Source organism: Ictalurus punctatus, chromosome 12 (assembly GCF_001660625.3).
Source record: "Ictalurus punctatus breed USDA103 chromosome 12, Coco_2.0, whole genome shotgun sequence".
In the NCBI taxonomy this organism is placed as follows: domain Eukaryota; kingdom Metazoa; phylum Chordata; class Actinopteri; order Siluriformes; family Ictaluridae; genus Ictalurus; species Ictalurus punctatus.
The window spans coordinates 14,857,393-14,884,935 of NC_030427.2; the positions used below are offsets into that span (position 1 = coordinate 14,857,393).

At 38.3% G+C, this 27,543-nt stretch overlaps 1 protein-coding gene across 7 annotated transcripts in view; it reads right to left on the reverse strand.

The window, feature by feature from the left end:
- Positions 1-27,543, reverse strand: part of dock9b (dedicator of cytokinesis 9b) — a 65,887-nt gene that overhangs the window by 35,549 nt on the left and 2,795 nt on the right. For 3 of the 7 annotated variants that reach the window (XM_053684092.1, XM_053684089.1, XM_053684088.1), the window contains exons 2-11: positions 8,261-8,377; positions 7,885-7,974; positions 5,835-5,917; positions 5,632-5,701; positions 4,297-4,392; positions 3,116-3,250; positions 2,036-2,210; positions 1,716-1,771; positions 329-403; positions 67-207 (exon numbers count right to left, since the gene is read on the reverse strand). In XM_053684092.1, coding sequence (XP_053540067.1) covers positions 67-207; positions 329-403; positions 1,716-1,771; positions 2,036-2,210; positions 3,116-3,250; positions 4,297-4,392; positions 5,632-5,701; positions 5,835-5,917; positions 7,885-7,974; positions 8,261-8,377 — 1,038 coding nt within the window. Of the gene's footprint in view, positions 1-66; positions 208-328; positions 404-1,715; positions 1,772-2,035; positions 2,211-3,115; positions 3,251-4,296; positions 4,393-5,631; positions 5,702-5,834; positions 5,918-7,884; positions 7,975-8,260; positions 8,378-10,799; positions 11,239-15,183; positions 15,558-27,543 lie in introns of those variants that run through there. The other 4 variants (XM_053684087.1, XM_053684090.1, XM_053684086.1 and 1 more) reach the window with 3 other exon arrangements.

Genomic DNA, 27,543 nt, shown 5'->3' on the forward strand with positions numbered 1-27,543 from the left:
GAAAACAAGCATTTTAAAAGGTATTGCCTCGATGGCAAGTGTGTTACAGTGTGATCTATGTCGTACGTTAGTCGTAGGTCCATCCTCGTTCTCCGTCACACAGCTCTGTAAGTTAAAGGACAAATCTTTGCAGCTGACCAGAACTCTCTTCCCGAACTTCTCCTCAAACTGCTTCACATCCGGTTCGATGCCTGACAGATCCAGCCTCTGTGAACACACACACACACACACACACACACACACTAAAGTAATATTTGGACAATCTAATATTTTTATTATAACTATTATAACGGGAAGGAGTCTGCAGTGTCTGTGTTTCTGAGTTCACCTGTGTGTCCGGATCCAAGGTGAAAAGCTTGAGCCGCGTTTCATTGCGCATCTTGGACTCAATGTCTTGGGCACTCTTAAAAAAAAAAAGAGAGAGAGAGAGAAAGAAAGAATGAAAGAAAGAAAAAAAAAGCGTAGTCAAACTGACCAAAAGCAGCAAAGTGAATAACTGTAACACAATAAAAATTAAAGTATAATGATACAAGTAAAATAAAGTAAAATGAAACAAATACAAGTAAAATAAAGTAAAATTGTCACGTTATTTACGTAAGGGAGGTTTAGGACAGATGCAAGTGGAGTAAAAGAAGTTTATTAGAGAGATAGGCAGACAAATCCAAACCGGTAATCCAAAGCGTGGTCTAATAACATACAAAAGGTCAGGCAATATACCAACAGCCATAAACAAGGCGAGGCTAGAATCAAAACGAGAACCAAGAAACAAGGTCAATAACATGAATCAAAACGAAAAAAAAGGTCAACAACATGAATCAAAACGAGAAACGAGAAGCAAAGAACAACCGCTTGGTAAAGAGATCAAATCAATACTACTCAAAGTGCACAGAGACACGAGGGGTTTAAATGACAAACGTAATCATGGAGACAGAACATAACCATAATAAAAGCACGTGTCCAACATAAACAAAGACCATTAGGCTTGTGCACGAGCTTGCACTTCATTTTTCTGAGCACGCTGCCATACGGCAGCGCTGACTCAAGGGGAAATCGTGACAAAACTGATACAAATACAAGTAAAATAAAGCATAACGATACAAATACAAGCAAACTAAAGTAAAATTATACATATACAAGTAAAATAAAGTAAAACGATACAAATACAAGCAAAATAAAGAAAGCAGAGTGCTAGAAGAATATCCATTACTGAATGATTTATGAGTTCTTGCAGTGAGAAACAATTTAGCATCATATGAGTTTAATCCAAAGAGCTGAAAGAGTTAGGTTTATATTTTTAACAAATTAAATAAATAAATAAATAAATAAATAAATAAAAACATCCATAGTATAAATTACCACTACGAGTTCTCCTTAGTGGAGCTGTAGATTTCCTAAATGTTGGACTCATAATAAATTTTTCTAAATTCAGTCCCTGATTTTAAAACCGTTTTGTTAATATACCACGTGAAACATATATAAAATCAGGGCCACGTTTTAAAGCAATATGATGAGTTAATATAATATCACACCATGAATTAAGATTCATTTATGAAATTCTTGTTGAAACTCACAGGATTTAAGAAAAAAGCATCATCTAGCAAATTTCAGACAATTCATAGTGGTAATATAAGATCCTAATGTATGAAATGTTTCCATTTAATAAATACAAAACACACACACACACACACACACACTGAATTGGTAGTATCAGATACCTGAAAACTGTCCTGAAAGTTCTCGGATGAGTTGCCTGACTTTCCCAACTCGTCATCTGCAACACAGCAGGAAAAGAGCTGCATGTATTAAACAACAGGTGTGACGCTACACCATGAATACTGCATCTAAGATTTCTCAAATTCTTTTGTGAAGGTTGAATTTTGAAACAAATCTTAAACCAGAGCTTGTGTTTTATTTCTACTCTTTTCAGACAAAAACCTCAACTGAATATTGTAATCATTTATTGTGTATCATGATAACACACACACACCAACAACTACAGACACACACACACACACACACACACACGCGCACACACCGTCGTGAGGCTCTCCGTTCCGTGGCTCCTGCATGGCCAGCTCAAAGCAGCTGTGTAGGATTTTGTTAAGGATGTTGAACCAGTCGTCCATCTCAGCCTCGCTGTCTGCAGCCAGCAGGTATGTGCTTTTATCCTGCATCTTCAGCTCGAAGGCAAAACGTCGCACTTTACTGTTCTACACACACACAAACACACACACGCACGCAATACCAGAAATTTAACCTTCATAAATACCGCTACAAATCTTTTCATTAAACATACTTATATAACAGCGCTGTTGAATTCTGGATCCTGATTGGTCAGAAGGTGTTGATTAATTTTTTATAACAGCAGCTCTGACAATAGCGCAGCTGCAAATCACAGGGTTATATTAACGCACTTGTTCTGATACGTTATTGTTTCTATAGAACAGCTAGTTCAAGGTGGACGCTTGACAGATAAACAGATTAACCACCCTCTTGTTGATTATTTTCCTATAAAAGCATAACAAGAAGTGTTTTATTCTTTTGTTCTAGTGTTAATATTCTTTTATACTGGTCTGAAAACCACATTATTATATATTATTATGTATAGTAGTTTCAGCCGCACCCTTAGAGAGCACTTCACTCCCTCCAAATTTAGCCTTTGCCTCTCAAAACACAGTACGTGTTGAACACAAACACAAAGATGCAACACCAACAACGCCTGCTGCTCGTAAAGTGAAAAAAAAAAACCCTGACAGCTCTCTGATCTAAAGCTTCATTTTCTCATCAGGAGATATTCTGTACTTTCCTAAAGCTAGAATTGCTTTATAAGAATTTGGTTCCACACCAAATGGCAACAAAATGTTTTTAAAAACTGCATAGATAATATTCTGTCTTTAAAAAAAGAGTGGATTCAGAAAATGTATCAATCATCACTTGTGGTCTGTTTTCCATTTAACAATATACCAAAAGACTACAAAATAAAAATTTGGGTTAGGGTTAGACACACAAACTCAGGCGCCATTACTTTTGTCCTAACTTATGAATTTGCTTTGGATTCATAAATAAATTTCTTCATATCCATACATGCCCCATGTGTGTATGACGGTCTTCATACCTGGACCACGCCCATGCAGGAGTCCAGAAAGATGGTTCCTTTGGGCTCTTTGGAGATTTTCTCATCCTTGTAGAAGTTCAGATTGTAGGATCCGTCCCCCTGCTGCGCCAGCTGGAAATATCTCCTCTTAAAAGACTGGAGAAAAGACGAAAAAGGGATAAACAAAGAGAGATTAAAGCATGTTACATAAAAATGACACAGAAATTCATGTTTAAAAATAATGTTTTGAGAGTGTGGGAAAGTGGACTAAGAACAGGACGTCAGATAGACCTGGCTTCATGACAGGGTCAAGATAGGCACTGGGGGATTTGGGGATGAGGATTTCCCTCCCGGTGCCCCATGGTTAAAAAAACAAACAAACAAAAAAAACACAGTGAAAGTGCCTCTTGGGTGCCCTTATGGTAGATAAAACCTGCTAAAGTGCCCTCTATGGTGCCCGTACAGGAGATAAAATGTGATAAAGTGCCCTCTAGGGTGCCAATACAGTAAATGCCAAAAGAGTCGATAAAACTTTATAAAATGCCCTCCAGGGTAAAACTACGGTAGATAAAATGTGTTAAAGTGCCCTCTAGGGTGCCTCTAGGGTAACTAAAACATGACAAAGTGCTCTTTAGGGTGCCAATGTGGTAGATAAAATGTGATGAAATGCCCCCTAGGTTCAATAAAACGTGATAAAGTGCTCTCTAGGGTGCCCTTACATTGGAGAAAACATGATGAAGAGCCCTAATAACTGCCATAAAAATGGAAAAACCATGAAGAAATGCCCCATAGAGTGCTGTTATGTACAAGAAAACATGATGAAGTGCTATAATGGGTGGGGTTCTGCTGCAGAAAACAAGATGAAGTGTCATATAGTCTCCCCTACATGTGAAAAAAAAGAGCTGCAGTGCCCTCGAGGTGCCAGGTGTCTGCCCCTCAGACAGTGTCTGCCCCTGTAGTGAGGAGATTTTAGTGCATCCCAAATGCAGCAGGACTTCATGTAAAAATACACACCACGGCCATTACAGTGATGAATAACGTTCATATTTGCTTATACATTTTTATTTTTGTTTTCCTCACCTGCCATACATATTAAATGGTGGCTTAACACTGTGATACTATTAAACCACGATTTTGGTTATTCTGGTGTCAATACAGTGTGTGTGTATGTGTGTGTGAGGGGTGTGTGTGTGTTTACTCACCTTCATTGTGACACTAATGGCGCTGTTCATATTGCCTTTGTAAAGCCAGCCATGTTTGGACACGCCACCTCTCTGAGAACCCAGAGACGATGTATCCTTAAAGGACAAAAAGACAGTTGTTTAGTAACGGTTCGCTCTTGATCGTTAACATCATTAAGGACCAATCTCACTTTCAATAAAATCCAGCTGAAAGAAGCTGTGGAGAAATTCAATGAATAAATTACAGCTACTCTAACGCAAGACGTTAAAACTTGCTCATAAATTTAAACTCAAATTGGCTTACAAAAACAGCACGAATAACCATCAGCAAAATGAACACAACGTTACAATGTAACATTATGGAAAGAGTCAGTGTCAGCGCTTTGTAACAGTCAGAGATAAAGCTGTAACTTTAAGTATAATGACAAGCTGCGTGAGAGAGAGAGAATAAAAAAGTGAGAAGCTGGTGAGGCGTAATGCGAGAACAGGAGCTAACTTGTCCACAAATTTACATGTATCTATAAACAGATCAAAAGTGTCACAAGTCGTTCTTTAATAAATTGGAAAATTGCAATTGTTGGTATAAAATTAACTGTTGTATAACAGAAATAAAACACTCTGTTTGTTCTGTTATAGGAAAATATGCATGTCCTGCATGTCTTGCATTTTTATCTGTTTATAGGTTTTTTTAAACCTGTTCATAGTATTTTTATAGATCTCTTCACACCTAAAATTAAATTAAATTAAAGAGCCATCTACCGAATGATGATCCATCCATCCATCCATTTTCTATACCACTTATCCTTCAGGGTTGTGGGGAACCTGGAGCCCAGAAAGTATGGGGCACAAGGTGGGGTACACCCTGAATGGGGTGCCAATCCATCGCAGGGCACGATCACATACACATTCACACACCCGTTCATATTCTACAGAAACTTTGGACATGCCAAACAGCCTACAGCGCATGTCTTTGGATTGGTGGAGGAAACTGAAGTACCCAGAGGAAACCCCCGCAGCACAGGGAGAACATGCAAACTCATCACACACAGGGCTGTGCTGGGAATCGAACCCCCAACAGTGGAGGTGTGAGGCGAACATGGTCTGAATTATAATGACAAATTAATGATCAACAGTTGTTTTTAAACAGTCTATTTTTGTCTACCCAGCCCGGTTAGGAATTTCTACTAAAAATTAAACAGGATGTTCTGGTCTCTGAGGTTGAAAAAAGTTCAGCTAGAGGACTGTTTCACACACTCACACTCTCATACACTCACTCACTCTCAGCACTGTGAGCACTTTTTTCTTTCACAGCATGTTCACTTGCTGTTTTCTGTTTCAAAATTATGATTAATGTACCTCATCCTTGTCGACATCCTCATCAATCTCAAACACATGAGTGGGCAGCTTCTCCGGCCGGAGAACTTTACTGTAATTCGGAAAGAAAGCACACAGAGATCAAAGAGAAAACCTATGGAGAACACGTGTGTGTGTGTGTGTGTGTGTGTGTGATAGATAGATAGATAGATAGATAGATAGACAGACAGACAGACAGATCTTACTTGGGCAGCTGACGGAAGTCTCCAGAATAATCCTCATACTTGTAATTAATCACATGCCAGTCTGAGTTGTAGGTCTTGATGCACTGTTGGGAGAATGTACATGTTTACACACACACACACACACACACACACACACACACACACACACACACACACAGAGAGAGAGAGAGAGAGAGACCTACAGTTGGACCATCTCTGATCTGATTAGCATAACATTATAGAATAGCATCCATTAGCATAAAGCTAATTAGCTAATCACTGCTACTAGCAAACATTCATTATTATTATTCAGCACTCTTTGAAGTGGACCTTAAAAAATTCACCTCAGGCTCAAGTGCCTTTGCTTGTAATGTTAATTACCCTGCTCGCAGCCTTAGCTAATAGTTTACAATATATAACAGTTGATGCAATGTTAGCTAGCTTGGTACATCGTTTCATTTGCTACTTATTTACATAACATATAAGTCTAATATTAGCTGACATTTGCTACTGGTTCACACAATATAATAGCTTGACCTAATGTTTACAGCTTTACACAATACTATATTTCGCTTAATATTAGCTGGCTTGCTAGTGACCTCAAATACTGGTTTGCACAATACATTAGTTAGCTTAATGGTAGCTAGTTACGAGCAAAATTAGGTATTGAGTTACATGATATAATAGTTAGCTTTATGTTAGCTAGCATGCTAGTGACACTGACTACTGGTTTACATGATATAAGAGTTGACCCAAAGTTAGCTAGCTGTTGTTTTACACAATGTTTTATACAATAAACTAGTTAGCCTAATGATAGCCAGCTTGGTAGCAACATTGACTACTGGTTTGCATGTAAACGTTGACCCAATATTAGCTAGCTTGTTAATTTTATTAGCTACTGTTTTACACGATATATTAGTTATACTAAAGTTACCTAGCTTGCTAATGATATTAGATACTTATTTATATTATATAATACTTAGCCTTTTGTTAGCTAACTTACCAGAAAACCTGGCTAATGGTTTTAAATATATAACAGTTATCTTTAAGTTATCTTTACCAGTGCTTGGTTTTTATTACATGATATACATAATACGGAGACTAACATTAGCTAGATATTAGAGGTAACAATGGCTAAGCTAACTACATTGCTGGGAACATTCAGCTACATGGCTAGCTTAGCTAATGTTGCTAAATCAAATGTGGTTATTCTGTGCAGCCAACAGTATTTTCATCAGACATTCAGCTTAAATGATTAGAGGTTTAAAGGAAAATAATCACCGTAATGAGCTAGAGTGATTTTTATTTGTTTAATCAGTGTCGATTTCTGGTAAAAATTCATCGCAGAAACACTTAGTTTGATTTTCATTCCTGTCTGGATGTATTTGTGCTGTAATCCCAGACAATGATATAATCTCTATATAAACATTGATTTTAATGTTTAATGTTTACTCAGCTCTCCAAACAAGCACAATAATCTGCTAAGTGCTTATGGGCGATTTATAAGAAATACATTTCCACAGAGCACTTGTAGAAGGAGGTGGAGGAAGAGGGTGAGGAGAAAGAGGAGAAGGTGTTGGAGGAAGAGGACAAGTAAAAGGAGGAGGTGGAAGAGGAAAAGGAGGAGGAGGAGGAGGAAGAAGACGATAAGTTGAAGAATGAGGAAGAGGACGAGAAGAAGAAGGATGAGGACGAGGAGTAGAAGGAGGAGGAAAAGCGAGGGGAAGGATGAAGAGGACAAGGAGAAGATGGAGGAGGAAGCGGACAAGGAGAAGGAGAACGAGGACAAGGAGAAGAAGGATCAAGAAAGGGACGAGGAGAAGGATGAGGAGGAAAAGGATGAGGAGGAGAAGAAGGAGGAGGAAGAGGACGAGGAGACGGAGGAAGAGGACAAGGAGGAGGAGGAGGAGGATGGTGAAGAGATGTTTTTGGACTCGTGAAAGTTGATGAGGTGTCTGGCATTGGGCCGGCAAGCCTGCAGCTGCTCACGCTGATCTTATCAGTCTCATTTTACATCTACGCTCTCTCTCTCTCTTTCTGCTCCTTGTCTGATGTTTTCTTCTTGTCTCACCTCCTGGACGAATAGACTGCTGGCGCTTTTCTCTGCTCCCTCAGGGACGGTGGTGTACAGAGTCCTGCCCTGACGCTTCACACTGCACATCTAAACACACACACACACACACACACACACACACACACACACACACACACACACAGATCTGAAAAAGCGTCAAACAGCACAACAGTCATCAATCCCCTCTTTCTCCATCCACCTGTCAGGTTTCTCAGAGGGTTTTAAGTGCTATTCAGATGAAATAAGTTGGTCGCGTGATGTCAGCGTTCTTTAAAGATTATGACTTGTCACACTGTCTGAGAATCCAATCAAATCTAATTTGAGACTCTGTAACAGACTGTAATATAAGACAGATCTTCAAGAAAAGCATTACCTGAAAGTCGTCGATGGGGAACTGCAGCATGTCCCGGAGGACATCGTTGAGGATTTGAGTCTTCCTCTGCACCAGGACACTTTCATAGTCCAGCGGCTCGATCAGCTTCGGCTTCACCTGATAACACACACACACACACACACACACACACACACACACTAGTACACAAGTACACTGACAACTCACAGTGAGAAACTTGACGTAACACTTTGATTACTGTTACACACAAGTTCTCCAGAAATTTATTGCAGTTATTGACCTTGTGTCATGTAGACCTTAAAAGTATAAACTCTAACTCCACCACAAAACACACCAACAAGCCTTACCAAAATGCTCATCTTTCACCTTTGTAACTTTCGACACAAATTGAGTCTTGTTGCAAACTGAATGTGGAAGTGTGTGACCATTCATAAAGCATCCTAATTTTCATTCATTTATTTCCCCTTGTAAACACTTGTACTTGCAATTGTGAACATGTTGTAAACTTTTAATTGAGTAGGATTTGTAAGATGAAATACGGATTTTGGCACAGTAACCAAGAATCAGTTTTCTATCCTTCTTCTACAAATGTTCCACTATGTGTGTGTGTGTGTGTGATACAGAGGCAGATAAATCTGAATGAGTATTGTGTTTAACTGTACCAGGCACCATGAGCTCACAAGAAGCTCCCTGATTGGCTAGGACACACAGCAGCAGTAGCTGCCGTCCAATCTTAGCGAAGGAAACCTTTTAGTGACCTCACAGTCGCACACAAAGTGATGAGACACTAAACTCTGAGTCGATACTGTCTGCATTTCAGAGAAGATGACTGTCTCTTGGGAGAGGAGCCTCCTTGTGCGTGTGCGCACACACGCACACACACACACACACACACACACACACACACACACACACACACACACACACACATTACTATTTGTCTTGATCCTCTACAGCATGTATATTAGTGAGTAACCAAGAAGGAACACAGAAATCTCATAGCGATGCTTATTCTACTGACTTCAGTGAGGAAAGAAAAATTGAAATAATTAAAGACGGGTTGGTGGACAGTAATGTAGCTGCAATTCACAGCTCGTTCTAATAAGTTATCATTTCTATAGTAATGGTTCATTCACAGGGATTTGTATGGTGGACGTTCTGCGTAAACGCCTTAAAAAACCTGTGTGGACGTGTGAAAAAGAGGCTGTTTATAGATGCTGTAATGTACGTGACAACAGGAACTCGTTGCATGGACATTAAACGTGACCAAAAAACAAACTATTTATAGGAAGACTATACAGCCTACACATGCCTCTTTCACACTTTTACACACACACACACACACACACACACACGCAAAGACGCTTCCTGCTTACTGTATTTAAACATATACTAAGCCCCTTTGAAGTCAGACTCTCTGAAGTCCAATATACAAATATACACACATACACACACACACATACACAAATATAAAAAATATACATACATATACACACACATATACATACATATACACACAAATACACACATACACACACAAATATACATACATATGCACACATACACACACATATACACACATACACACAGACATTTACACACAAATATGCATACATATACACACATACACACACATATACACACATATACACAGACATTTACACACAAATATGCATACATATATACACACACAAATATAAAAATATACATACATATACACACATACACACATATACACACATACACACACAAATATTCATACATATACACACATACACACATATTTACATACACATATACACAGACATTTACACACAAATATGCATACATATACACACACACACACACACACACAGACATTTACACATACATATACACACATAAACACACATTTCACACAAACACACACACATACACACCCATACACACATATATACATACACATTTACACACATACACACAAACATTTACACACACATACACACACAAACACATATATACATGTATACACACATACACATGTGTTCAAATCCCTTGAGCAAGGCCCTAACCCTAATTGTATAAATGAAGGTTTCTGCCAAATCCCGTAAACGTTACATAAAGCCTTCAGCACCTCAGGAAGGAGTCTCCAGTGTCAGCACTTTGCTGCAATTTCTCAGAAAAATGACAAGCTTTTTTTTTTTGCCTAAACTTCACGAGAGAGAAAAAGAGACAGTGGTGAGGTGGTGATGAAGTTACGACTATTCTTACATAGGTGAGAACAGGAACTATCTTGCTTTGCGGAACATTAAATGTAACTATGAACAGATTAAAAAAACTATAATGTGTCATTCTTTATTTAATAAAAATTGTAATTGAACGAATCACATGCTTCAGGACATACTGTTATAGAAAAACAATCAACTTCGGTGCAGTAACAGTAACTGCACATCACTGTTGTTGATTTTCCCATAACAGCATTGACATGAAGTGTGTTATTCCTTACGTGTCTAGGTTGCAGTACAAGGTGAAGCAGATTTCAGTGCTCTGAAGTATTTGAGAGAAGTTCAGAGAAACTTACCCCTGCCTCGCCTTCTAGCTCCATCTCACCCACACTCCTACCCTGTTGGTGCGGCTCACACACGGGCACGTTATGGCAGGCGCAATCCCCCTGCTGCACTTGGTCTGGTCTGATGCAGCAAGCATCAGTGTGGCTCAGTGTGAATAAGAGTGAGCTACAGCACTCCACAGGCCGGGCTCATATTTCTTTCCGTGATGCTCTTCACACACACTGCCTGTACCACACATCACACACCACACACACCGCACTTCCTCTGAATTTGTTTTATAGCCGACTTCCTTCTCGCTCACTCTGCCGGTCTCGCTGTCTCATAGATTCAATAAGTGGACTTCTGTGAATCTGTCGTCTTTATACTGAACACACTCCCTTGCTCTCTAACCACTCCTTCATACAGCTGTTCTGGTGAGTTTGTATGTGTGTGCACTGGGGGGATACAAATGAGTATGTGTGTGAGTGTGTGTGTGGGCTATTGTCTTTTTTTTTTTTTTGGGGGGGGGGGGGGTGTCTTTACGCACTACTGTTATCTTATACAGATGTACATTACACAACCAATATGTCTCACACCAGTTCCACATAGTATGAAATACTGAAAGGTATTTGCGAGGGTGCCAAAACTTTTTCCTGAAATGAAGAAGAAGAAAACAATGGAAAGTCCCGTTCTCTGTACAGTGCGATGGAGCGTGTGCCGAGTCCTGCCAGAGCAATGACACAACAGCTATGAGCTAATCATATCACATTGCTCAGTGATGAATTCTAATGATATCACACAGCGCTGGACTCTGATTGGCCAGGAGCTGTTCATTAATTTTCTATAACAGCAGCTCTTACTGTAATGCAACTGCAAATCATAGGTTCATGTCACTAGGCTCGTTCTAAGACAGTACGTTATTGTTTCTATGGTAACCACGTAAAGAAAATTTGTTGCAATGGTGTAGGTTTCTGTTAAACAGAAACAGTGTCAGCGCTTCGTAACAGTCAGGGGAAGTTTTAACATTAATACTCTGTAGTACTAACATTCTAGATTTCTGAATTTACTCCCATGGTATAAATCACACACACACACACACACACACACACACACACACACACACACACACACGGCTTATCTGTTAGTGTTATGTACTGTGACGGGAAAAGGTCAGTAGAAAACCAGACGCTTCAGCTCCATTAAACCTGCCTCGATTTTTCACACAGAGAAAGCAGACGCAGAAGATGAAGATGATATTTAGACATCTAGAATCTCTATATCTGAACAAAAAAACCCACACACAAACCCACATGAACTCCACGTTTCAGTTCAAAGGTCACAAATACATTGAGCGAAGGTAAAACTCATAAATCACATCCACTGCTCCAACACTGGGCCTCCAAATGACTGTATACAAACAAACAACAAGCCATTAAACAACATATGAGCAACGGTGAGGATAAAGCAAGTGCAAACCAGATGGTCCATCCATGTACGCACACCCACACACACACACACACACACACACACACACACACACACACATACATTGTATCCCCCTCCACCCAGTTGCGCAATCACGCAAGCTGACGTAATGATTAGTGAGGCTCATGAGGGGCCCATTGGCTGAGCACCAGGGCGGGGCTCACAAAACTCAAGCACAACATCCACGACCCTGTACTCTCTCTCTCTCGCTCTCTCTCTCTCACACACACACATGCACACACAGTCCACATGGGGAACTTGGCACCCGGCCCCAGTGCTCCAAAACACAGCTGCTCACATGAAAAAGAAAAAATGATGGACATCTCTGGAGAAAAAGGAAGGACTAGGGGAAATCGTTAATGTATCATTCGATTCTCGAACAATGCGTCAAACAAAACATCATAAACGTTTTTTTAAACAAAAAAATAGTCAATGGTGCCAAATTTAGTTGAACAGTACCGTAATTATTTAAACGCATTTGAATATTAATTAGATACTACATTTCATATTGCCATGAGTCAGAGAGCACTGTTCCGTTTTTGTTGGTGAAAACTAATATGACAAACATATTGTTACTGACGAAAATGAATCACGCGCACATGAGAAGAGGCCAACAACTTGTGCTTCACCACAATTATATCAAGCAACTAAAAGTAAAACCGTGGCATCTTGAAAATTTAAATGTGGAACTTTTTGTGCCTTTTGATAGGGAAATATTCTGAAACTTGATGTGATGAAACGTGATATTCATTTAATCATCAATATTTTTAACGATGGATAAACTTTATAATTTCGTTTTTAAATGCGGCAAGCGGTTTTACTAGAAAATCAGAACATCACAAGGATACATAAGAAGCAGCTGCAACTGTATTCTCTGCTTTGTTCGCACACTTACCTGAGTATGTTATGCACATCTAGAGGATTAAAAGTCAGTCCCTCCAGGATTTTGTGATTTTGCGATGGCAGAAATGAAAGCAAAATCAAACAAACGCCACAATATTCGGAGGAGCTAGCAGTTTTTCAAAACTACTGTGGATTTTCCGCAGATTTGGGCCGAGACATGTCGTGTGACGTCATCACAACGCGGATTCAGCCAAAATCCTCTTCGATTCACGTGCGTCAAATCCGAGTCGTTTTCCACCCAAAAAAAGCACAAAAAACGCTGTGGCAAAATTAAGTATTCATGGCCGCAACAATCCCCAAAACCAAAACCTCCACGAAATCCTGTACGGACTGAAATGTGACATTCACTAGCTTTCACATCGGACGACAAGTCGTCCCTGTTCACCTGGTTATCACGTTAACTTCTCGTAATGTCGAGTGGTTTCATTCACAGCGACATTAAACACAGTAACGAGCTTAGTTTCTGTAAAACTTTCCACCGTTGTTGTGATTGTTGTCATGAACTGCGTCTCTAAATGAAAACTGTGACCTTACATTCAAAAGCATTTGAAGAATACTAGAAAGTTAAGAATACTTGTCTGCAAAACAGAGCTTTCGGTAAGCTTAAAGGCTATAATAAAGGTTTTTAAAATTTAAACATTAATTAATTAATGTTTATTATTACTATTATTATTATTATTGTTGTATTATTATATAATTATTGTAATAATGTATAATAAATAATTATTATGTTAATTATGTTACTTAACATTAATTAAAAAATAGTTAATGTTAGTGCTCAATAACGGACTGTAAGTATGCGATTTGAGACACAATGCTAGTTTGTTTAATCGCTTACAGACGCAGTGTCACATGGTCTTATACTGCCCCGACTATTTACTATTTACTATTGGTATTGCGACCACACAGACGTGTCACAGTAATTTCTGAGGATATGCATAAGTGACGCTCTAAATGAACACAGGATACATGCGACAGCCATTTTGCGCATGTGTACGCATAGTTAAAAGCCCGTACCATCAAGCCTTAACATCCAGAAAGCGATTGCATACGCTGTAATCTTAGTTATAATTAGCTGTCTTATTTAAAGTGAAAGGAAATGAGACAGACCATCACAGCATCAGGAATTAGTCGGGGTAGTTTCCACAGAGTGCAGAGAGAGGAGAAGAGAATGGTGTCATCAATACGGCCTTTACTCACACATCGATTTCCTCTTTACAGCTGAGTTCAGAGTAATAATGCTGAATGTACAGAGATATCATTATCCTCATTCCTCATTCAACCCCCCCCCCCCCCCCCCCCCCCCTGTTTATCTGTCTCTCTGACCTCAGCTAACACTAAAGACATGTCCATGTTAAATATCTAACAGCTGAGACACAAGACAGGAACATATTTAACATTTACAACCATCATGTCCAGGTCCTCAAAGAAAAAAAAGATTATTAAAGTTATTTATGATTAATATTATTATTACACCACAGTGCAATAATAATATCTCAAACCTGATCGGTCAGAAGGTGTTGATTAATTTCTATTTTAATGACAGGTTTAGATTAAAGCGCTCATTTTAATACCTAATAGTTACTAGCTCATGCGCAAGGACTAACAAAGATATATGACGTAAGTGAGAACAGGAACTACTTCTTTCACAGATGTTCCACAAAGTTAAATGTAACTATAACAGGATAAAAAGTATTTTCATAGTATAACCGTTTCGGAAATTCTGCAATGTACAACCACTCTTACTGTAACCTACGTGTTGACATTCTGTCTGTACACCATTTTCACACACACATACACAGACACAGACACAGACACACACACACACACACACACACACACACACACACACACACACACACACACACACACTGGGACCTCTCAGCAGGCCACCTCTTTAAGACTCAGGATGCTGAGTAATACTTTAACCAACATCTGCTGTTATTTTAATGGCTTGTATTCCTCAAACAGCATGTACAACAGACAGACACACACACACACACACACACACACACACACACACATTACCAGTGCTCCTGCTGCCGATGCGACTATCAGTGAGTCCCTGCAGCTTTGCGTGCCTGGATCTTCTACAACCTCCGTTTCCTCTGCTTCAGCTTTACACACACGGTTATAGTTTCTGCCCAACAAACTCTGCAAGCTCCTCCACAGGAACACACTTGCTGTACAACCCATCGCTCAGATGCGTACACACACACACACACACACACACACACACACACACACACAACAATCTCAGACAATCAGCTCCGGTGAGAATCTCTCCATCCTGGACCACGGCACACCGTCCGGAAGTTTTTAGCGAAACCAGGAACCAAATGATAAAAGGGATCTTGAGATGCTGCCAGCTGGTCTAAAGTATGTGTGTGTGTCTGTGTGTGTGTGTGTGTGTGTGTGTGTGAGAGAGAGAAAGAGAGAGACAGTGTGTGTGTGTGTGTGTGTGTGTGTGTGAGAGACAGAGTGTTATGCTATTGCATACACTCCTTCCGTATTAGAAAACGATCACGGTGGGTCCAGGGATGAGAGAGAGTGATGCGCTGATGAGCTGCTTCCTCAGCCGTTGATGGGTGTCTGCTCTCTCTGTCTCTGTCTGTCTTTCTCTCTCTTTGCCTCTCTCTCTCTCTCTCTGTGTACATCTGTCTTCCTCTCTCTGTTTCTGTCTCTCTCTTTCTCTCAATTTGTCTGTCTCTCTGTCTGTGTGTCTGTCTGTCTCTCTCTCTCTCTCTCTCTCTCTCTCTCTCTCTCACCAGAGGCTGTTGAGTGAATGACTATTTATAGTTGCTATAACATAAGTGATAACTTGTTTCGTGGACATTCCACATTACATGTAACTATAAATGGATAAAAAAGTACAACATGACATTCTTTAATAAATAAAAAATTGTAATTGTTGACAAATTCTTTTGGCGTAAGAAGCATAAAACATTTTAACAGGACGTACTGTTACAGGATGATTACGTTGATTATTTTCCTTTAACAGAACACCCTGTTATTCTTTATTCCTTCCCACATAACATAGAACTGAAAGACAAAGCCGTTATATGCAACTAATACTGAGGTAAACTGGGGTTTGTTAAATGATGTTTAAAGAGATAAAGGGCATTTCTTTATGGAATGACCACTGAGTGCATTAGAGCCATAAACACACACACACACACACACACACACACACACACAAGCACCCTGAATACAACTGTGCTAATTCACAAGTGACATTTAAAAATAAGAAAAGATCAAACAGAAAGATATCATTTTTTTCCATTTCTAGTTTCTGTCTCTTCAGGGAAAGGCTTTGATATGGAAATGTTACACTTGGTGCCTTCGGTGGCTTCAAAGAGTGCGACTAATTACAACACGGCCTCCTTCTGCGGAGAAAAATAAAGGCAGAATGAAACTAAAAACCTCAATATCAACTTCAAATTCAGCACGTTAGCTAATGCTGCTTCAAAAGGCATTCAAACTTTATTGTTTTTTGAGGGGGGTTACACGTTACATTAAGTTAAACATTGAATCATTTTAATATTTTCAGTTTGGTATGTACATTAACACTAAATGTATATTTGATTCTGCCTAGTAAACAATCAAGCTGTGCTATTACAGTACATGTAAGGTAGCTAACGTTACACGTGGCAATTATTATTTCAGCTAGCATGAATGGCAGAAAAATAGTTTTTCACTTTTCTAATGTTATTTTATAAACGTTTCTTAACACATGAAAAGCTGATATATGTATGTAAATATTGGAAATTAAAACTAAGCTCTAACAATTTCAGTACATTTTGTGTTTACAATGGTTGTTCAGTCGTAATAAAATTTCCAGCAACAAAAAAATAGTAAAAAATGACCAAAATAAGACTGACAAGGATGAAAAAAAATAAGACTGTGATAAAACGGGCAAAAAATGTCAGAAATTATAAACTGATTCTACATATAAAAGCAAAAAAAATCCCATTATACACACTTTTATATACATACTTTTAAAAAAAAGCGTTTACAACTTCACATGAAATTTTTTTTACTAAAAATACATTTAAAAACGTTAAAAAATTTATAAAACTATTTAATGCCCCTGCATGATTGAACTCACATATTAATATCACCTATTGCATGTTATTCTTTTTCGATAGTACTGTTTCATCATTTCCATGAAGGGTGCCAATACTTCTGGAGTGCACTGTACTCTCCGCATTTTTTAAATATTGTCGTATTCTACAGTTTGTCTGGTCTCATCAACTTTATCATTAACTTCTGTACACAGATACTGTTATGTTTTTCCATGATCATCATACTGTCAACTTTCTTATTGTGTGTGTGTGTGTGTGTGTATATGTGTATGCGTGTGTTGAAGACTAGTGTTTTATTGCTTCATTCCTGCTCCCAAAAGGTTGGGTGTGAACTCCTGAGATTATTGTTGTTTATGTCTGAATCTGGATTGTGTTTCCGAGCAGGATGAAACCCGCGGAGGTGTTGACGCCAGAGAGACGCTGGACTGAAGAATGAGATACGTCATATACCTCCATAGCTCATGATCAGCATCGTAGTTGTGCTTCTGTGACAATAAACTAGCCAGAAATGATCAGAATCATATATACATATATACACAAGTGGATTTGTACACACAAACAGTGGAGCATGCTGCTAAGCCCCGCCCCCTGTTTTTTCAAACATACAAAAACATTTCTATATATTTTTTGTCATCCACATCAGATAATTTGCTGTTTAAAGGCTAGCCCAGACATGCAGCCAATAAGAGAGAGTTGTGTCAGGTGATTGCACTGTGACATGCCCACTAGATTTTAACAGTATATTCAACAGACTGCATAAAGTAGACTATTTGTCTTAAATAACATTTATATTATGATGAAATAAACATTTAAACTTATTCAACTTTGCACTCCCGCCTACGAAAAAGTAGTTTCATCTTTATCTTGACTATGGGGTTTTAAAAATGAATCCTACGCTGTTTTTCACGAGCCAATTATGCTAGCATAACGCCATACTAGCGCATTAGCATCCTGAGAAAAACAGCAATAATTCCAGCAAATATTAAAGTTCTGGTGTATGGGAGCACTTTGGCTTCCTGCTAAGTTATGACTCTGGCAGAGAGTGTTAGCGAAACGTTAGTGTTCCGCCTACTATGTAAAATACACCAGCATCGCAAAATATAATATCGTAAAAATACTGCAAATTCACCACACCTAAGCATGTGCTTGCACACCAAACTCAAAATCCGGGAGAAAGAAATCACAGCAACGATTGGGACGTTCATATTCGCTAATAAAGAACGCAGAGCTACATTTATCCAACATCAGAATGGGAAATGGAAAATTCAGACACGCCCCATTGTGAGTCACATGGATCACCCAAACAGTGTGATTATTAAGATTGCTCATGCTACAGTACGTCATGGAGTGGCGTAACACACGCAGATGAAAGCACTGTCTGCCCTCTTCCTCACACATGAGCTCACAGATGCACCTGATTGGCTAGTGCCAATGTAACTGACAGGAGAGAGAGAGAGCATATGCGCTCAGTCCTGATTCGAACTTATGAATCGAACCCACGAACATACGATCAGGTGAACACTTTTCTGTTGAGCTGCAATTATTGTGCTTTTATAATGTTAAATGTTTTAATCAATTAAAAATGGAAAGCTAAGGTACATATTTAAGCAATGCTGATTTTTGCATCGAAATGTATCGCATCGTATCGAATTTCAGTCCTGTGAACTGGGGTTACACCCCAAGTCATCAGCATTGTAAATAAGTAAGTAAATTTCATTTATAAAGCACATTTAACACAGCAAAGCTGACCAAAGTCCTGAACAGAGTAAAGAAAAGTTAAAAAGAAAACAGAATAAATCCAAATACAGACAGACAATAGACAATAGTAAAAAATAATAATAATAAATGTAAACACCTGGGAGAAGAGATACACTTTTAGCCTCTTTTTAAAAATGGTAATTGAAGGTGCAAGGCAGATGTTCAGTAGCAATTGATTCCATAAACGAAGGGCAGCATCTGAAAAAGCTCTATCCTGCTTAGTTTTTAAACAGGATCGAGGGACATACAGGAGAAACCTATCGGAAGATCTTAGAAATCTGCTTGATGAATGTGGTGTAAGAAGATCTTTGAAATAAGAAGGAAGCTTAGCAGTGCCTAAGAAGGATTATTTACTTTATCATTCTTTTTTTCCCTCAAAATATCTTTGGAAGAGATGAGAAGTTAAAAGTAGACAAACTGTGCAAGTGGAGCATTATGGACTTCAAACATTAAAAATATATATTGAAATCAGAAATAGAAAAAAGAGTTTCACTTGCAAGTTAATAACAGATATTACTGATAGACTGATAGATTTGATATTTTAGCCCTCATGTAAATTCATGACTAGCTGTCGCTGCACAAGCCAAATAAACATAACGGGCTTTGCTGCCACCTATAGGTCAAAAAGAGAACTGCTCAATATTTCCCATCTAACAACACTCAGTGTTTACATTGGGGTGTCTTTAACGCACAGGCTTTAATGTTGTACAATAACCTTTCACTGAATATCACTACTTTCAGTGTTTTGTAGTAGGTATAGCTGCGTGCAAAAGTTTGCACGTTGTCAGTTACAAAAATGAAGAAACTAAGATATTTCACAGATGTCCCTTCATTATTTTAAATTCAAAACATATATGTTAAGATATTAATACTGAAACAATGAATGTGAGATGTGTATGTTCTTACAATGTGCCATTAGGTGAATACTAGCATGCATATTTTTTCTCTTTCCACATAAAAGTGCAATGGCTTTATTCCAAAAATTAAGTTCCTCCCACACTAATCCAACACCGGTGCTATTTTCTTCCTCTTCGGGCCAACCGTAGAGAACTGTAGATTTTTTGCTTTAATCAATGGAGAATTGAAGAATTCTCCATTGAAGAATGGAGCTGCGAACTAAAAAAAACACACTGTACAGTATAACCGATAAACCTGTACCGCATGCTAATCCGTTTGCCTAGCATTGACCACGAAACACATTTTGGCATCTGGAGCCGAAACGATAGAGCCTTCTCAGGAGCATGCAAAACAAGTCATGAGGAAGAGTCTGAAGGAATGAAATCCAAAAGTAATAAAGAGTTGGCATGTGCTAGGGAAAAGAGAAAGAACGTGCAGCTTGATTCTTTAAACCCGGTAAAACGACACAGACGACATTTGAGCTGCCAAACTGAGCCATATAAATCAGTCCAAGGCTCAACATCTTGGTCTGTTCTTCTGTCTCACTCTCCTTCTCTGTCTGTCTTACTCTCCTGAGGGCAGGGTTATGGTGATCAGAGGAATGAGAGGATATTAAAATTACAGTAAAGGCAGTACATTTACACAATAAACCTGAACAAGAAGAAAGATCACAGAAGATATTCATGATTATTGAGATTTTGTTTGTTTGTTTTGTTTTTTTTAACAGAGGATTTCTCAGTATAAGTCTGGTTCGGGGGCGGGGTTATGTATCAGTTCAATTTGTGATATGTCACTCTCGCAATCTATATGCAAATATTACTTAACAGCAGCCAAATTTGTCAGTTTTTTATTTTTATTTTTATTTTATGTCCATTGTTAGCATTAGCTAAGCCAGCTAGTCTGTTAGCACATGGCTAATTTAAAAGGAAAAACTTTTGCATTGCACATTGCACTGTGGTTTGTTATTTAAAGAATTTCTGTAATTGATACAATAAGATACTGTGTGTAACCCAAGTACAATGGGTGAGAAATTCTGTGAAAATATTTACAATACTGACAGATTATTCTGTATTTCAGTACCGGAGAGTATTTATTTACTGTAACCCACAGAATTAACTTTACTGTAAAACTAGCCGCTAAAAAGTTTACCTGAAGTATCAAAGGAATCATGTCTGGAAATGTTTTAAATTAGTTTTCATCTCATATTAATTTGACTTCCATCCATCCATCTTCTATACCGCTTATCCTTCTTCAGGGTCACAGGGGAACCTGGAGCCTATCCCAGGGAGCATCAGGCACAAGGCGGGGTACACCCTGGACAAGGTGCCAATCCATCGCAGGGCACAATCACATACAGAATCACACACCCATTCATACACTACGGACACTTTAGACATGCCAATCAGCCTACCATGCATGTCTTTGGACTGGGGGAGGAAACCGGAGTACCCAGAGGAAACCCCAGCAGCACAGGGAGAACATGCAAACTCTGCACACAAAGGGCCACAGAGGGAATCGAACCCCCAACCCTGGAGGTGTGGAGGTGAACGTGCTAACCACTACGCCATTTGTCTTTCAAATTTTGGTAAAAACAAAAAGCTTCAATTATTTTAGCAAAGCAGGGTAAATGCTAAATGTTTATCTGAGGCAACGTTAGCCTTATTAGGTCACTGAAGATGGCTAGCCAGCCTGATTTCTTCTTCTTCTTCTTTTAAATTCTGATTGTTCTCTTTGATTGATTTATTGCATAGTTTTTATAATTTGATTGTTCAGTTGAATGTAGCATTTAGTTATTGTGTAATTTGACATCTTATGCTTGTCTTTTAAATATATTACATGAGACATAAGGGCAACAAGTTTACCTGAGGTAAAACTAAAGGCAATGTTAGCCTTGCTAAGTCACTAACGTTTACTAGCTAGCCTGATATTTTGCATAGATAACTCATATAGCTTACCTTTCTTCTTATTTTTATTTGTATTGTCATAATTATTTTCATTGTTCGATTTATTGTGTAATTTTTTATTTTCTGCAGTTGTTCATTTGATTTTAGCATGTTATTGTGGTATGTATGTGCTTAAAAAGTTTTGTGCTCTATTTAAAAATACAGCACGGTGTGTCTTTAAAGGAAATACAGTAGGAATAATTTAAATAACAGCTATCAGTAAGTTACTGTATTTTTCAAGGTTATTTTTGCTATAGTGTAGTCATCTTAAATATATAAATACTGTATAATTCAGTAACTATTATAATATTTTCACTTTTTTTTATTAATTTTATCACACTAAAATTAATAAAAGTTCTGCAGTTATGTGAGTGAGGATCGTAACTTTAATGCAAAGTTACTTCAATATTTCCAGTATTCTTTATGTAGTCCTGTGTCCCCCAGTGGTGAGAACTTTTTCAGTGCAGGCATTAAAGATATTTTTGTCTTTATCCTTTTAAGTATCAGCAGGAGTAATGTGACAGGACTGGAGTTTTGTTTCCATGACTGAGTTTCCAAAATCCAACACCGGCTGCCAATAACGGCATTAATAACTTCACAGCTCAGATCTGGAAAGTGTGTCTCTACAATGAATTTTCCACCTTTTCCATCTTTGCCTGGGGGGAAAAAATCACATCTGGATGACCGTTGACCCAGGATCCAGCTAATGTCTTTAAGCAGATGATCGTCTGGTGTCTGGTTTGATTATTTTATTTCATTTCTTTTGGAAACTTGCAGCTTTAAGACAGACTTTGAGACAAAATCTGTTGCTGGAAATTCCATCAAATCCACTTTTTTATGGTGGAAATTTGTCTGACTTCCATCCTGACACTCTTAATGTGGATTATAGAGCTAGTGAGAGATGAGAGTTTAATTTCGGTAGGATTTAAGTTTCTATTTTATTTATTTTTTATTCTTTTTCACTTGTTTGCTCTTTCACTCACACACATTTCATTTAAACTTCACACAGGTTCCAAGTCAGCTCAGATTTGGATGTGAAAGATGACACACTGTGTTCGTGTATTCGATTAATCCGGCATTTTTGGTTTGAAAAAATAAATGCAGCTCATATATGTAATGGTTGAGTGCCGTTGTAGATACACATTTCCGTCTTCGTGCCAGAGATTTACAGAAAACAACATGAAATGGATATCTGAGCACGTTATTATCCCACGGCATGACGTATTTCAGAGTGAAACATCATGCTTTATCCATTAGGACTTGATTCGCTTGTGAAAGGGGGAAAAAATGGAAATGTAAAAGGACGTTGTAACTCGAGTATTGAGGCCAACATTTGGGTTCATCTTTATGAGAATCTTGAGCAGCTTGGTTTCTGTTCCGGCCATAATCCTACCGTGACGGAGGAGAAAAGTCTCTGCTATGATTAGTACAAATGATCCATGCACTATCTGACAAGTACACAAGCTAACAAGATTTTTTTTAAAGGTCCGTTTTGATTTCAATTTAGCTTCTTTTTTTAAATCACAAATATAATCAATAAAGATACTTTAAATGAAAAAAAGTGGAATAAGAAAAAGACCAATCAATGATGCCTGTTCATCTCTATTCATCTAATGTTGAACTTCCAAAAATTACACATTTAAATGTTATTAACACATACAAGCTCTCTCTGGTTAAAAAAGAGAAAAGACAAGTCACTGTTTCTGCTTTGCTAATGCTAATGAGACAATAAAAGGACAAGAGTTTAGCATGATCTCATTTGCTTGGTGTTACATGACTCCTACTAGCTTTCATTCATTATTAATGCTGTTGGAGTTTCTGGTTGAAGGATTCCTTTAATAAAGCACATCATCCTACACCGATTATACACACACACACACACACACACACACACACACACACACACACACACACACACGCACGCACACGCACACACACACTCTGGCAGGAGGAAGAGATTTTACTCGAATTTACTCTATTTAACTGGAATGCTGATTATATAGTGAGTGTTGTTGGTGTTATTCTTAACAGGTGCATTATATGCATGTCAGATGAATGAAACGTGCATAGGATCATCACTTTCTTTTTCTCCCTTAAAACATTTTAAACCTGAAAAAAGACTAGAGCGTAGCCTATTTTACCCCCAAACCTCACTTCCAGCACTACACTTTGTTAGCAGCTATCGCAGAGCCTATCACAGTTGACTTATGCTACAGACTACTATCTAGTGAATTTTTAAACTTACCCCATAATAAGCAGCTGAAAGTTGAAAACATACAGTAATCCAGTGTACAGACTAGCAGCTCATTTTAAATGCATCTTTGTTCAACTGTGTTCGATACAATAGGTGTGTTTCCGGAATAGATCATATTATTAACCAGTGTTGCCAAGTTTCAACAAAAATTTCCAATGAAAATGCATCTTAAAATCACACAAAAGATTTGGAACAAGCCCAAAAACTTCACCAAATTTTGTCTTCTTTTTCTTAGCCTTTGCATCAGAAACAAGGTCACCGTGGTGCACACGCATTCCTAATGTACAAATATTATCCACTCTACAATCCCCCATAATGCCCTCTCCCAATCTTTGCAATATATCTTAAATAGAAATGTTTCTGTACATCATAGATGCACTGATATACACACTGTCTGCACTTAGACTTTACAATCATTTGCAAAAATCTATCAGATTTATTTCTGATTATTTGCTATAAAATAAGATTTTGATGAATGCAGAATATTAAGTCCAATTTTGTGTACAGAAAGCACAAGTCTGGCAACCCTATTATTAACCATCCTGTCCACTGCTCTGCCCATGAGGATGGGGCAGAGTGATTCCTGCCCCAGTAGGCCTCTAGTAGCACATGTTGCAGTTACAATTTTTGACCACTAGGTGCAATAAGAACTTTATGCGCTAAACGGGGCAGTGAGCACCACGGTTATGAACAAACCTATGGGCTGATATCTGTCAAAATCTGCGGTTTTCAAAGAGCTAATTAGTATTTCTGTGGAATATAAAATGTATGCAGCTGTAAATGAGGACTTTATGAAAAATAACATTAGTTAATCTGCCCCATGGAAGGAAGCCACCACCTTTATTAAATAATTATCTAGTCTTGGATGGCTCAGTGTCTTTTTTTCATTTCAAACCTGTGCACATTTCCCCCAAGCTGTCAGTGACTTACTTCTTTTATAGCTGTCCTCGTTAAGGCTTAATTTAGCATGATCTGCCAAAGGCACTTCAGCGAACATCAGTGTGAACGTCCTGCTTGATCTCAGGCTCGCCTCATCCATATGGCATCATCAACATCATCAACAAAATCAGTGCTGTCCAATTTAACATCTAATTGAGAGCAGGAACAGGACAGTGTGACGAGAGCTAACGAAGACTGATGCAGCTTCCTATCGCCTGGTTTCACTATAATGACGTTAGCCACTAAGCAAAGCCGTACATACTGTACAGTACATCAGGATTCAGACATGTTTGCTCTTTCTATTTTCTCTGACTATCATGAAGATACTCCCATCTCTGCGATTTCTACAGAAATATTTGGCTTCATCCTTTCTGAATTGATCATAATTACAGATCTTCTCCAGCATAATTACTTAACAGATATGTCCGGAAAACCTAATCGTATCTGAACCAAACTTCTACCAGCTAATCAGATCACTGCTAGGAATTGATTTTAAAAAAGTCCACTATATACATCTTAATATAGAGCTAGAGTCATCCTCTATGGGTTTGCCAAGCACCTCCAATGTCCTTTATCCCTCCCACAGGACAAAGCAGGTTTAAAAATAGAGCAGAAACATGAGCCACCCTCATCTATAATGAATGGCTACAGATACCTAATCAGCAGGCGTCTCCTGATCTCTAAACGTAAAGCTACTGTATCCACACCGCTGAAGTGCTAAAGTCATACAGGACACCAGCAACAAACCAGGATAAAGATCTGATATGACTAAACGTCCACAACCTGGAATAAAAATAATTCCTAAAATGTGGGTAAATCTTGCAACAAGAAAATCCCAAAATGGAAATTTACCCTTTCTGGGTGCAAATATAGCTGAGTTATAACAAATATATCAGAAAGAATGACAAATACAAGGATTGGAAAAGCTGTTCAAAGGAAATTAAAATGGTCAGAACATTCAAAAAATGAGATTCCAACATTGGAATTGATATTTTGGGGGTTATTTTTCACCATTAATGTACTCCACATAACGCACATTACATGTTTTCCATCCATCCATCCATCCATCCATCCATCTTCAACCGCTTACTCCTTTTCAGGGTCACGGGGAACCTGGAGCCTATCCCAGGGAGCATCGGGCATAAGGCGAGGTACACCCTGGACAGGGTGCCAGTCCATCGCAGGGCACAGTCACATACACATTCACACACCCATTCATACACTACGGACACTTTGGACATGCCAGTCAGTCTACCATGCATGTCTTTGGACTGGGGGAGGAAACCAGAGTACCTGGTGGAAACCCCTGCAGCACGGGGAGAACATGCAAACTCCGCACACACATGGCCCCGGCGGGACTATATAACTATATATATAACTATATATAACTATATATATAACTATATATATATCATGATATTTTAATGTGAAAGAAAGTCATACTTTTACATTCTTTTACTTTCCCTTTTTAAGGTCCAGAGATTTAACTGTTTAGAAGAAGAGGCCGCAGAGGGATTACATGTCGGACAACGTGTGCGTCAATAAGCTATTAGTTAAAGTGCGGGATGGTTAATGTATCAGTCTTGGATCAAACTCTCCATCTGTGAATGTAACTGAAACTCAGGCAAGCTTTTTTATTATGTGTTAAAGTGAAAGAACCGAGACAGACAATACACACACACACACACACACATTAATATATGTGTTTATAAACTCACTGGCCTATAGACATCAAAGCTGACTCCATCAAACACTTAAATCATCAAAACATCTACCGGTCTTTATAATCACTCTTAATATAATTACATATGAAACATATAGCTATAAGCAGCAACCACAGGGGTCCAAGCACCATAGTTTTTTTTTTATAGTTTTACAGAGAATTCCAATCATTTAAAATGACTGATTAATTAAACAAAAATATTAATTTGGCAAGTCATTTATTCCACTTAGAATTATAGAATTGATCATTGATCAGCTTTGGAAAATCTCAGAAATAAAGGTACCAAATTGTACTGTTCCTTGTCCCTAGAGTGGTACCATCAAGGGTACATCTTATGTATGTTTAGTATTTATCTTTATACCTTTATACAAAATAATTCAGTGTGCTTAACATACATAAGGGCCACTAAAATATCTTTAAAGCTTCACTCTAAAAGCTAATCACACCACATGTGCATTCCCAGGTTAAAGGTACAAATGGTGCATCTGGTACATTACGATACCCTTATTTCTGAGAGTGCATGATGCATGAGCTTTTGGCTGATTTGGTCAAAACAGAATAAAGAAGTCAAACATGACTGTCATGTTTCAAAAGGTCTGGCTAGTGTGGAAAAAACACTGAGAACATGGGTAAAGTGGTAGGATATATGAGGGAGTTTCCATTCATTTTAATTTGTATATGTATTTATCCATATTCATTGATCCTGGTATATTTCATTAGGTAGAGGTGTAGAAATATGTATTAATAGGCCATTTTAGTAGTTTTGCTCAGTTTTAAATGGCATGGTTT